Source organism: Cornus florida, unplaced genomic scaffold (assembly GCF_030987335.1).
Source record: "Cornus florida cultivar Cherokee Brave unplaced genomic scaffold, ASM3098733v1 CherokeeBrave_3.0.0_Hap2_Chr10, whole genome shotgun sequence".
Taxonomy (NCBI): Eukaryota; Viridiplantae; Streptophyta; class Magnoliopsida; order Cornales; family Cornaceae; genus Cornus; species Cornus florida.
This window is the reverse complement of record NW_026775580.1, coordinates 98,111,436-98,125,436: the sequence shown is the minus strand read 5'-3', so window position 1 is coordinate 98,125,436 and position 14,001 is coordinate 98,111,436. Positions and strand designations below refer to the sequence as shown.

The 14,001-nt window shown below is 33.6% G+C and overlaps 2 protein-coding genes across 2 annotated transcripts; one reads left to right on the top strand and one right to left on the bottom strand.

Annotated features, from left to right (window-relative positions):
* Nucleotides 1–896: 896 nt before the first annotated feature.
* On the bottom strand, nt 897–11,253 carry LOC132276201 (agamous-like MADS-box protein MADS4). Its single transcript, XM_059777529.1, has 8 exons — nt 11,042–11,253; nt 8,425–8,506; nt 3,836–3,900; nt 3,581–3,680; nt 1,924–1,965; nt 1,769–1,810; nt 1,426–1,568; nt 897–1,269 (listed from the first exon to the last, which is right to left on the bottom strand). The coding sequence occupies exons 1-8, from the start codon at nt 11,224–11,226 to the stop codon at nt 1,170–1,172; spliced, it is 759 nt and encodes a 252-aa protein (XP_059633512.1). The 5' UTR covers nt 11,227–11,253; the 3' UTR covers nt 897–1,169.
* LOC132280038 (AP2/ERF and B3 domain-containing transcription factor At1g50680-like) lies at nt 5,639–6,679 on the top strand. Its single transcript, XM_059782141.1, has one exon. The coding sequence runs from the start codon at nt 5,639–5,641 to the stop codon at nt 6,677–6,679; it is 1,041 nt and encodes a 346-aa protein (XP_059638124.1).
* Nucleotides 11,254–14,001: the final 2,748 nt, after the last annotated feature.

The window sequence follows — 14,001 nt, the reverse complement described above, 5'->3', positions numbered from 1 at the left end:
TGGTGCTTGTGCCTCATTGGTTTTCTATCAAGTGTGTACAGTCTACCTTTTGTGGCCAGCCAAGTTATAAACCAAATGATCTTGTGCCATGGGAAAATGAAAGTGGGAGGTAGCAGGTATTTGATTGTAGAGGCAAGGGAGAAATTACAATTTGATGAGGGTAACCATGCAACTGTATCAGTTTCATTGGAAGGTTGATGAATCTTATTTAATTGGGATAGAAAATTTTGTGATTGAAAAAAATGGAATGTGAGCAAGTGAGTCAGGGACCACCCAACGATTAAAGGAAATTAGGCTATCAACTTTGACTCTCAAGTCCAGTTGAAGAATTTCCTTCTCATTAAGGTTGATTTGGTTCAAAATAGGTCCATTTGGCAACCAATAATCCAGCCGCATCATAGTGTCAGTACCCTTCCCAACCTTGTGCCTCAGCAGACCCCTTGCCATATCTCTCAATTTCAGTAACCTTCTCCACAGTCCAGAGCTTAGAGCTGTGGGCTTAACAGACCAAAAGCTCTTGTTCTTAATTAAATACCTGTGTCCAAGCAACCCAGAGGCTTTCCTTCTTTCTAGCAAATAATTTCCAGATGTGTTTCAAATTAGCAATTGAATTAGTCAGCTCAATGTTTGGAAAGCCCGGCCCTCCATTGATTTTTGGCCTACACACCCACCTCCCAAGCAACTTTAAAAATGTATTAGTCAGCTCAACTCTAAAAATGTATCTTTGTCTAGTCATGTATAACCAAATATTAAACCACTCCTTCACACACGTTTATGTAATGTATGCACGTATGTATGCATTTATATATATATATATATATATATATATTGCAATTAACCATATATTCACAGACGAGCCATGCATGCTTTGACATAAGAAATATAATATTGTTTCTTTACAAACGGAGCTAGCTTGCATCTGAATAATGGAAACACAAACAAGCGCAATGTTTGAGCACGCCACAACTTTACATACGGTTCTCTCTCATGATGCAGACTAATAGTAGCTAGTAATAGACAACAAGTCTATGGTTTATGAGAAGAAATCCACACCATTAATTAGAAAGTACTTAGTTTTTTTGTCAAATAACATATCAAAGATAAAATTTGCTGATTCCCATGACAGGAATTTATGCAAATGATCAAGTCTGATCCTTTTACTCTTCTTATCACGGCAACCATCCTAGCATGTAATTATTCACACTGGGGCCTGCCGCTGCCGCTGCCGCTGCCGCTGCCGCTGCAGCCATTGGATCAGTCTGGTGGTATCTGAAATTCAAAACAATTCAACTAATAGAGAAATACTCTGATTCTAAAATTCTAACCGAAGTACATGAGCTAGATATATATAACACTTGGGGCACAGAATATATATAAACAAAGGTTAATACTTTTAGTTCGTGTTCAAGGTTGAGGAGGGCTTACCCAATTTGTAACGTGGGTTCACACTCCAAGTGATGAAAGAAATTAGCTTCACCCTGAGATTGAGCTGGTTGTCGCCCATACCCCAAATCTTGGGCATGAGTTGCATTCCAGTTGAGCGAACTTACTTGGTTTCCTTCCATCAACTGCCAACCATCATTCAAAGAGTTATGTTAGCAAGCCCCAAGTGGTTGATAATGTTAGCAAGCCAAAAACATAAAAGAATATAAATGATCATTTTTAAGCCCATTTTGCCTTTCCCAGCTCTGTTGCACCAAATCAATTACAAAAATTCATCTCCCTCAGCAATTTATATAGTATGCAAATGGTTGATAACGTTACGTACCCTTTGTTTCAGGCTGTTGTTTGCTTCATTTAGCGCGTGTTCCTGTAATTATAGATGAGTATTATTATCCAAAAGAAAAGAAAAACAAATTACGAATGCGTAAATTAGGAGAATAAACTGCATAAAAGATGAGGAAGCGTCAAGATGTTGTTTACCTTTCTTTGCAGATCTGTGAGTGTATCCAGCATGTATTGCGTCTGAACAAAGAAGGGATATAAAAGTTATTAGCTTTTTTTTTTAGTATTTTTTTTTGTACATGAGTCCATCACCAGACCACTTACTTGTATTGTCCAGTGTTCACATCAGACTGCACATTTTATTGGTGAAGGCATTTATAATGAATTCAATTGTCCTGTTAAAAGCTAAAAGCACGTTGAAGTCACTTGATTTAATTCTTAATTTACAGTACCTTATCTTCCAAAACAAATATCTAAATTGCCAATTTTTATGGTATCAGAGGTGCACAATTTCACTTCAGGGGTTGCTAATTCACCAGTTAACAAATATCTTCAGTTGAATTGGCAGCTGACCTCTGTTATCTTTAGTATTTCATAGCACTAAAAATGAGTATCCTTGGGCTTTAACGATGTCTATGGATCTCAGTGTATGATTTAGGGTTTCTATTTCCTCAGTAAAAGGGTAAGATTATAAGAGAAAACAACCATAGAGGATCAAGGGGGCATTCCCCCAATATAGATGTATAGAAAGAAAAACCACCACCAAAAGAAGCCTCAAAGGCCGACAAAAAGAGCTGCAACGTGCCAGCCACTACTGCCAATATAGGAGCCAAATATGGCAGCAAAACCTGTCAAACTAGAAAATGAGAAGAACCACAAGACAGCAGCTATATTTTTTAACCAAAACAGCAGCGAGATAGAACTAGCCAAAACTGGAGAGAAGCAACTAGGCAGAAATGATCAAGCACAGAAAGCAGAAGCCAAAGCCTCTCAGCAGGAAAGCAATCAAAACTAGATGATACCAGCCTCCATACAGAATATGGAGACCCATTTGCCGGATGAAAGAGCTTGGGAGTCTCCAATTCGAGGCAATGGATCTAGCTGTTGCACAGTTCCATTTTAACAGAAATTAAGAAGTCTACGTCTGATGAGATTAAAAATGGACAGACTACAAGAGGAACATTAGAGAAGCTTTAAAAACTAAAAATCCTACCATTAATTTCTTTCCCTCCATATTATGCCATAAACACAAGCACCAACAAATTAATTTCTTGTCAAGCTGATTTGTTAGATTTGAAATGAGAAGAGCAGTGGACAGAACACCGAAGTTTGGGACTGTAATTCCTTTCGTTTGGGCTTCAAGTATGGGTTGGGCCTCTGATTCCTTTAGTTTGGGACTCAAGTATGGGTTGGGCCTCTGATTCCTTCAGTTTGGGCGTCTAGTGTGGGTTGGTTCTCTCTCTTTACTTGTATTGTAGGTTTGTTTGGACTGGTTGGGTATGTCCAACCCAAGCCCAATCAGATCATGGACCCCTATAAATAACTAAATATTACTCTCATGTATACAATTCTGAAATATATGTATTTATGGAAGCCACTTGAATTTTGAAAATAGCCCAATATATGGAATGGGCAAAAGGTCAATGAAAGAAAAGGTGCTCATCAGATTCTGCAGGCAGAGGGGTAGAAGGGCATACATTAGGGATATCAAGTTACGTAAGGCCTTTCTACTCTTTTGACAATATGACTTTCTCGATTTATCCATACAAAATAAATAGAAAATAATTGATAGCATAAAAATAAGGAATCAATTAGTATATTTTTAAATTAATTTGAACATGGTTAGGTCAAGTACCCGTGTTGATCTTATCTGCTTCAGTGACATATCCAGCTGCCTTTCTAGTGACTCAAGCTCCTTGCTGTTTAGAGGGCCAAGATCCTCACCAAGAAGATTCCTGATGTCATAACAGTCAAAAGACAGACAAAATTTTCAAGTTTAATTCTTTTGTCTATTTAATGAATGAGATCTCTCTCTATCGTATAATTTGTTCAAACAGTTGGACAATTTCAATCAATATGATGCATATATGTACATAGTGAGATGACTTACCTCTGAGATCTTTGTAGGGCTTCATAACGTGCTTTAAGTTTCAAATACTCCTGTTGGCTACTCAGCTCCTAAAACCAGTGTAAATATTTTACAGGAATTTAATAATTAAAATCTGAATAACAAAAAGCAAATAATGCTGATAGGATGTAAATATATCTTTCAATTGATTATTGGTAAATTTTTTTTATTTTTTATTTTTTAATTATTGGTTTGGAAACTTCGGGATCGATTGAGGTTTTTTTTTTTTTTTTTTTTTTGTTTTTTAAAAAAATATTCCAAGTTAGCCCAGGCTAACCAAAATAAACATAACCCAAAAGAAAAACACGCCCAGGAAGAAGCAACCCAACCAGGCAAAAGATGGATTGAGGTTAATTCACTGATGAAAGAACAGAGACTACTAGAGTGTTAAAAGAGGACTCTATTATGTGTCCATTTGTTGTCCGATGATGTCGCTTGGAATTGATCGAGAATCCTAAAAAGGTTTAACTACTTGAGTTTGTTGCTCAACCAACTACTTCCTAAATGTTGTTTATAAATAGATTTGTGTTTGAAACCTAAATGCTTTTTATCTCTCATTCAAATTTTTTAAAATTGAAATACTTTTGTTTATTCAAATCTTAGATTGATGCGTGGTTAATATTTTCGAGATCATTGAAGATTTGGTATATTACTGAATACTGATATTAGGGGTGTTTCCAATTCAACAAAGTTTACAGATCTTTCTTCATCCTTTATTTATATTGTTATCTGAATTTTAAATTTATAAAATAAATTCTAACTCGAATTCCATCAATATTAAGTATTGAATTTTTAGGTGCGGTTCTAAATTGAGATTTTATTTTTTTATTTATTAATATATATATTTTTGGATTTTAATTGTGTGTCTGGAGTCTTATTTCGAGTTAGCGTGAAGAATAAGTTTTCTTGGTCAAATAAATTACACAATTAAACAATGGATCTGAACCACAAATTAAGGTAGCCAATCTGGTACAATTGTCCTCTATATCTCAAATAGAATTACTTACGTGGGATGATACAAGTCTAGTGCTCCTCGTGGGTACGTTAAGGGTTAATTAATTGGGCATATTAATTAAGTAATTTAAGTAGGAAGTCTCATCATTCATGATTCAGTGCCAAGTTGCCAAGGCTCGAATGACGGAGGTAATATGTATGTATATGATGATATTATTAACAAGAATTAGAATTTTAGATCACCTGATCAAAATCAATGTCTATAGCCTAGAGCTAAGCCAAAAAGTGGTTTTATTCGTTTCAAACTTTACTAACCTATAACCAAATATGGGAGTCTATGTGTTAACTTTGCTGTCAAACAATAACTAAATTAGTTCCAGTTTCTCAAATCCTCTTCCTACCAAATAATGACCTACCTTTTTCATGCAACAGCAAATCTCTGATTGCCGGATTTTCTCCAAAATTTTCTCCGTAAATATTTAATCTCTGTCCTTCTCTCAACCATGTTTAAAACCCTAGCCGGTGCTTCTCTTTGAACATTTCCCAAAAGGTCTCCCCATCCAGTGAAATCAGGTTTGCCATGGTTTAGAAATTGTTATTTTTACACAGTTTTACTGATTTTCTATCTCAATACCATCATCCAAAATTAAAAGGCATTATATTTTTCATCTTCTCTTGTAGTTAGTTATTGTTTTTCTAACAGAAAATAAGTTCGTAACATGAACGGATATCATATATATAATTTTGTAACAGCCCCTTTTTAATTTTTTTCTTACCTTTCTTTCTTTATCTTCTATTGATATTGTGCCTATGTAATTTTTCAGTATTACAATGGAAGAAGACATGCACAGCACAATTTCCAACGCCAAAACAAATGTGATTGCAGAAGCTTTTGATTCAAGCAACTTCACTTATTCATCTTATGCACTCAATCGGTCAAGACCGGATGGTTATCCATCTTCGGCAAAATTCAAAGGAGTTGTGCAGCAGGCAAACGGACACTGGGGAGCACAAATCTATGCCAATCACCAACGAATTTGGCTTGGGACTTTTAAATCGGAGATGGATGCAGCAATGGCTTATGACAGCGCTGCCCTAAAGCTTCGGAGTGGAGACTTTCATAGAAACTTTCCATGGACCAGTTCTACTATTCATGAACCAAGCTTTCAAAGCCATTATAGTACAGATAAAATTTTGAACATGATCAAGGATGGGTCTTATCCGTCAAAGTTTGCAGATTTTTTGACAAGTGAAAAGGCAGAAAAAGAATTACATCTAAACTTGGCAAAAGTGCATGGAAATGAGGGGTTTTCTTGTAAACTACTTTTTCAAAAGGAGCTAACTCCAAGTGATGTGGGTAAGCTGAATAGACTTGTCATTCCAAAGAAATATGCTGTTAAGTATTTCCCTTATATTCCTGAAAATCCAGAAGAAAATGTGATTGGTGGGAAGGTGGATGATGTTCAACTTGTATTTTACGATCGGCTGATGAGGTCGTGGAAATTTAGGTATTGCTACTGGAAGAGTAGCCAGAGTTTTGTATTCACCAGGGGATGGAATCGATTTGTCAAAGAAAAGGAATTAAAGACAAATGACATAGTAGCCTTCTACATGTGTGAAGTTGGAGAAAGAGAAAAAGAAGGGCAAGCATTCTGCATCATAGATGTAGGTTACAAGGGGGACTCGAGCAACAATGGCATGGCTGCAGGATTCAACCAAAATGTTGGGTTACAGGCCGATCTATGTCTAAGGTTGGGACAAAAATTCAACTGCATATTAGTCAATCAAGAAAAAGAAGACTTTAAAGATATAGTGCCAACACCCAATGTGGAGAAAAAAGGTGTTAGGCTTTTTGGGGTTCAGATAGATTAGGTGTTTCTTTTCCCTTTTTTGGTTCTAGGGTTTTAGTTTTTTTGCTCAATGGAACCTCTGCGTGCAACGTACTAGCTTATTATTTATTTGGATTGTTATAGAAGTGAAGTGGAAAATTCACTCTAATGTGGTGGATCACTAATGTCAAAGTTTTGCAGTCGGACTGCATGTATGAAGGGTTCTTTTAAAATTGAAGCAAGAAGAACCATGTGCAACTTTTGCATTTTTAAAGTGATACGCAATCTTAATTCAGCTGTGAACTCATTCTTTTGGCAGCTAATTATGATCTATTTTGCTCCTCAAAAGATTACCTAGTAGCCTACTACAATTTTCAGATATGAACTTGACCAATAGACTAGGAACAGTTTGTAGGTCAGGTATATAAAGAACATCACAAAGCTAGGTGTCATAAGGCATAAGGTTGGGAATGGAGCTTTTACAAGTTTATGGATGGACTTCTGGTTACCCAATGGTCCTATTGTCACTCAATTAGGCCTTAATGATATGGAAATTCTTCAACTGGACAGCCTTGCCACAGTTGATAGGCTAATTTTCACAAATCATTGGTTAATTCCACACTCAATGCAATACCCACATTTCTTCCAGTCACGCGACTTCCTGGATCAGCTTCATTCTCTTCCTCCACCATCATTTAACCAGCATTGTATGGTTACCTTGCTCCACAGGAGAATACTCTCTCTCACACCATGTCTTACTTCTCTCCTCCATCTCCTTCATTTGAATGGAATGATCTTGTTTGGTTTAAGCATAATATACCCAAACACAGTTGTATTTTTTGGCTTGCTGTGAGACGAAGGCTTTACACTTTTGACTCGAAGCCAATGATCAACCAACATTATGTCAGTAAGTGTTATTTGTATTGCTCAGATTGTGAATCCATGGATCACTTGTTTTTTAACTGTCCTTATAGTACTCAAGTTTGGAGATTCATCCAGCACATTGCAGGCTTTTACATCCTCCTTAATTGTTGGTCAGACCTGGTTAAGTGGTGTTCAAACCACTGGAAATCTCAAAGTTTTTTGACACATAAGCTGCTGTTGTCTGGTGCAATCTATTTCCTTTGGCAGGAAAGAAATGCAAGGGTGTTCAGAAACGTTGGAGCACCTCCACAACATATAAACTCTCAGATTAAGTCTTGCACCAGAGCAAAACTTGCTTCAATCAACCTAAGAAGGACCTCTGATCTGTCTCTCATTTCCACAGAGCAAGACCTCTATTATCTTTTCCTGCAGGCCTGTTTTACCTCCCATTCTCAAAGCTGGTTGCTAACGTGAAGTTTAAAATGCTGTTGCTGTCACTTGTCTATCTTGGTGGTGTATTGTCCACTTTGTTTGTTGTTGCTATTGATCTTGTGTTCCTATGTGTTGCTGGTTGTAATTATTAGCTGTGTCGTTTCTTGTTTTAGTCCCTACTATAATTGGGGCTTCTTGTACAATTCTCCATTATTTGTTCACAAGCTTACCTTTTAACAAAAAAAAAAAAAAAAAAACATCACAAAGCTAGGAACATTGAATTACATTCGATCACTCGATCAAAACTAGTGTAATAGTCTACTTGTCATACAAAGTGGTTTCAGCAATTCTCTACTATACATCCATTATGCAGGTTTTATGTCCTTTATTTATCTATGTTGTCATTCAATTTTTAAGGGAAAAGAAAATGTAGTAGAGAAATGATAATGATCGATCAATTTAAAAGTTTAATGTAGGAGAGATGAATATTACCAGGGCTTCCCTCGCGGATACATTTGGCTCTGGTGCTCCATAGTTACACTTTTGATACCTCTCAAGTGTTTTGAGCATGCTACTTTAGAAGAAAACATTTCAATTTCGAAGAAATGGAAAAATTGTATATGTTCATAAATATATATAGATGCAAATGAAGTTAAGAACTAACGCTTGCTTCAAAGAAATAAAAAGTACATTAGAAATATGGGCTATATATAACAAAGCAGATTGCATTTTAACATTGTTGGAAAGTTCTAACATGTTATACTTGTAGTTAAATAAATTCTCATTCACTTTGTACTGTTTATACTAGAGTTGCTTTAGTTAAGGTTTTTCTTTTTTCTTTTTCATAAAACACATGAGTGAGAGCATTTATTCTAGTGAGTTAACCTATATATAGGGGTGAAAGCAGCAAAGGAGCTAGAAATTTATTTCAGGGGCATATTGAACATGAAAAGTAATTTTTTTCAACTAACATGACAATTAACAATTCAACAAGACACAAGTTGAAAAATAGAAGTACAGTAATCAAGACTCAAATAGTATGTCATTGCTAGTAAAAATATTACAATAATTAAAATTCAAAAATATAAAATATATACAGAATTTTATTGCAATAATAAATTTAAATAAGAAGAATAGAGAGAGAAAAAAAAAAAAGGTTGCAGCAAATATATATCATAAAAAGCAGTAGATGAAAATAAAAAGAAAAGAAAATGATGGAACTACTTTGTTTAGAATTATTTAAATGATGGAACTACTTTGTTTAGAATTATTTTTGGATAAGGTAATTTATTGTATTATTGTAAAAATATAACTGAAGTTGCTGAACAATGAGAGTATACTGCTTATTATTTATTCATGATTTCCTTTGAAGTTGTTCTATTAAATTCTCTTCTTTACTTATTTTAATCATCCTTTAACACTTAAGTGTTGTTTGATAACCTTATTCAACCCTTAAATTAGCATTTAAAATTTGAATTTATAGCTAGCGTTCAAAATTTAGTTCTTAAAATTTTCTGCACTTCAAATTCAGTTTAATCAAACACTAAGTCCTACTAGATGTATTGTATACTATCAAAAAAAAGGAAAAAAAAAAAGAAAAAAGAAGGGGGGATAATTGGGTCTCCATTTACGAAATTCAAAGCATAACACTACCATATCTATGCTACAGACACTCAAAATACACCCAAAAGTAAAACGTGCTTGAACATTTTAGTTAATCCATAATCATGAACATATATCTATATATATATATATATATAGTTCTAATAATATTTTATGCCTAAAAAAATAAAGAGACAATTCCTGTTAAATTTAGTAACAGGAGAACTTAGAGTTTTTGGTACAGACGTCAAATCGTTTCAGTCTGAACAATTCTTTAACTCAAAGTCATCCAAAATACCGATTTAATTTTTTTGTTACTGATATGAATCCAGATATTAGCGAAACTGGAACTACTTCAAACAAGAGAGATGTACATAAAAACCACAGAAAGGAATTGAAAATACGAGCAATTAACTTTTGTCTTTGGTGGGGAAAGAAGGAAATCTGGAAGAAGAAAAAAAACCAGTCGAATCTTTTTGGAAAGATTAAACCTTTACGGAGAAAGAGAACTAATCAAGGCTATTAGGAGATTAGGTGGACCAAAGGAAGCCAAACTTCAGATGCAGCTATTGAAATGACTCCATTGAGCAAAGGAAATAATATATATATATATATATATATATATATATATAAAGAGAGAAAATAAACAAAAGAATTTAGAACAGAATCTTAAGAAACAAAACCCTAATAAATCAAGGACGATAATACAAGAGAAAAATACAGTATAAATAGAGTGAAAACCCTAAAAACATGGAAATCATAAAATATCTGATACACATAATCCAAAATTATCTTAACAGATAGTAAGAGTTATGTGATCAGGAAAGAATAGTAAGAAAAATTGATCTGTTTTGAGAAGAATAAAAAAGTCAAGCTGAGACCTTGATAGTGCAATATGTTAAGGCTTTCTTTTACCAAAATCAAAATTTTCAATTAGCTTCATCGACTCTCAGAGATGTCCAAAGAAAATATTAGATCAGATCACTTTTTTTCTTTTTGCTAATTCAGATCAATATTGAGAATATATATATATATATATAATAAAGAAATTAAAAGAGAAGGTTAAGAGAAGTACTTAGAACAAAGGACGCATCACAAATTATAACTTATGTTATATAATGCTATGTCCATCTACTTTTCATGGTTTCCACTTGCAGATCTAACAACAACACAAGCACAAAATTCTAAAAACACCAAAACAATCACAGAAACGGAAAATTCAACGGCAAAAGAGATTAAACTTTTCATTTCACAATTTTAACAACACCTGAACCAGCAAAAAATCTAAAAAAAAAACATATTTTCACTAAACAAATTAGATCTAAAAGCAGATCCAGTCAGGAAAAAAAAAAACAAAAAGAAACAAGAAATCGCCATATATAAAGAGAAATGGAATGATAAAACGAACGAAAAAGAGAGAGCTTTGAAGTCTAGTTTTTTTGTAGGTCAATACATATATATATACACACAGACATACATACACACACACATATATATATATATGTACCTGGAGCTACTGCAGAACTCGTACAGCTTTCCTCTATTGGAGAAGATGATGAGCGCGACTTCGGCATCGCAGAGGACCGAAAGCTCGTAGGCTTTCTTCAAAAGGCCATTTCTTCGCTTAGCGAAGGTCACTTGCCTGTTAATTTTGTTCTCTATCCTCTTCAACTCAACTCTCCCTCTTCCCATTTTCTCTCTCTAACCCCTTTTTTTATCAATTTCTCTCACTAAAATGCACACACAGATTTTTCAGCTGCTCACTCTGCTTTTAGGTTTTCTTACCTTGTATCGCTATATATATGCAATGTACATAGTATGCGAGAGTACCCTAGAAGTCTACTATAATGTTATGTTTCTCTCTCTAAGATTCTCTCTCTCTCTAAAACTCCCCCTCTCTCTCTTAGTAGTGAATATTTAAGACACTAACAATGATAAGACACTCTAATTAAGCAAATTGGAATAAGCGATAATGTGGTGCTTCTCAGTTGTACGTTATGCATTGCATGACGAGTGGTTGTGATTCGATTAGGCGGTGAATCGGACGGTGATGAAGTGTGGAATCGAAGCAGTGGAAAGGATTTGTGTAAAGTGCGAGAAACCTTGAAACCGATGAGTTACTGAATGTAAAGTGCTACGTGTCGAGAGCTTAAGGGATCCTGACGAGTTCTTAACGAGGATGGTCCGGGCAATCATGTGACCTAACCTTAAACAAGTTAAACCTCATTGGGTTCATATATTTACGGAAACGCCCCCTTGTGTCATTTATTGACCATAATGCCCTTCGATTTATTTTTCTTGTTATTCCCAAAAAAAATAAAAAATAAAAAATAAAAATAAAAAAATTAATGCTTAACCATTTCTAGAGTTAACCCCTTTTCTGTGATCACATGGCATGTTCCCATCATAAATTTGGCCCGATAAAATCAATGTCAAATTAAGACTCTTGCCTAACAGGACTGGGAGGGATGAAAATCTAATTTCAATGGTAAGACATTGGATTTCATATTTTCATTACGTTTTAATAATTCATATATTCGTTAAGGATTCGTTTAGTTAGTTAGAAATTGATGATGAAAAGTAAAAGAAAGGAAAGTGAGGTGAAAGAAAAGAAAATTAGTTTTCTATTATGCATTTGGTTAGTAAGAAATTTTTCGGGGCATTTGGTTAGTAAGAAATTTTTCGGGAAAATGATTTTATATGTCAAAATTACCCTTATGAATTTAATAGTAAAATAATAATAATATATACAATTAAATAATAATAATATTAGTAAAATAATATATACAATTAAATTACCCTTATGAATTTAATAATAATAATAATAGTCATAAAATAATATATATAATTGGATTTATAAATAAATATATATGTCTAGATATGTATGTGTCTCTTTATATAGTTTTTTTTTTTTTTTTTTGGAAGTTTTCATTTTATATTAGGAATCTGTTATTGGATTAGTTTACTATATTTTGTAGGTGTAGCAAAGAATTTTAATTTCAAGAGTAAAAGAGTTGTAATCAATTAAGGAGTATTAATTTGTGTAAGAAAACTTTCCTTTTGTGAGTATGAAGAAATAAAAAGAACATTTTATACAAGGATATAAGAGGAAATTAATATATAATGATATAACCTTCACGCCAAACTAAAATTTTTGCGTGTTTTATAGAGGAAACATTTTGAGAAAAATCAAGCAGTTGCAGGAATATTACTTTCCTGAAAACTTTCATTTTCATGCTAACCAAACGGCTAAAAATCTTAAAAATTTTATATTTCTTTTCTTTTCTCGCTAGTTCACGCTAATCAAACTAACCCTAATGGTTAAAGTCGATAAATTTAAGAAATATTAAGACACCGCGAAAGCTGGTTAGTGTCTAAATAATAATAATAATATATTTTTTTAATCAAAACAAATTTAACTCTATATTTAGAGCACAATTGATAAAGTTGGTAGATCTTTTTCTTTTCTTTTATTTTTTATTTTTTTACGAAAGACATGAAGCTCAAACTCAAGACTTCCCTTAAAGAAATATGGACTTAGTAAATAGATTTTGTTATACAATTATAGATTGAAATATCAATTGGAGCTAAAATGCAAACTTCACTATTTTTTTGTAAGAAGAAAATAGCATATAATTTCTTTACATAATGCTATAGGTGGTGGTGGTGTGAATTATGAAATTATAATTAAAAGAAGAAAAAAAATAGAGCAATTATTAATCATGCAAGACTATTTTCTAATGTCACATGTGAAACTGTTGTATGTGTGTGGATGCTCGCTAGGTCTCAAAATCAAATCAAACAATGAGGTAAGCTTCTCTGTCCTTTCCTTTAGCAGTTGAGAGCACTCTTTTCTTTCAATTTCTTTGAATGTCAAGTCATCTGTGGTATATTTAAAACTCAATTAGCAATATAAATTAACAAACAATATTGCTTTTACATATTAGGCAATAAAATGTTAACATTGGCCAAAGTAGTGTGACTACACCACCCCAAGTTGACCAGTACCCTCCTCAATGGAGAAAAGACCATTTGCCCTAGTTGAGCCAAATATTTGAATACAATAATGGCATATCTGCAGGTTTCAATTGATTACTTGTATAGCTAGATAATACATATTTGATACAAATTTGGCTCATAATATGTGGGGGCGTAAGTTGTACAGCTAATTCTGGCAATGAATGCAACCAATACAAAGTGTCCTTGAGACCTCCTTGTACAGTTTCTCCTTTTCAATAAACCATTTTTATTTTCAAAAAAATAAAAATAAAAAAATTGCTTGGTTAGTGAGCAAATTCTTGGTATCTTTTGCTTGTAAACACAAGGTGAGACATATAGATATTAGGGTAAATTATGTTGGATCTCTCTGAGGTTTGTGCAAATTTAATATGGATATAGCGTTCAACATTTATTACTTGACCTTCTCTAATCATGTTCGTTTGTGTCGGAATATGACTTTGAATGTAA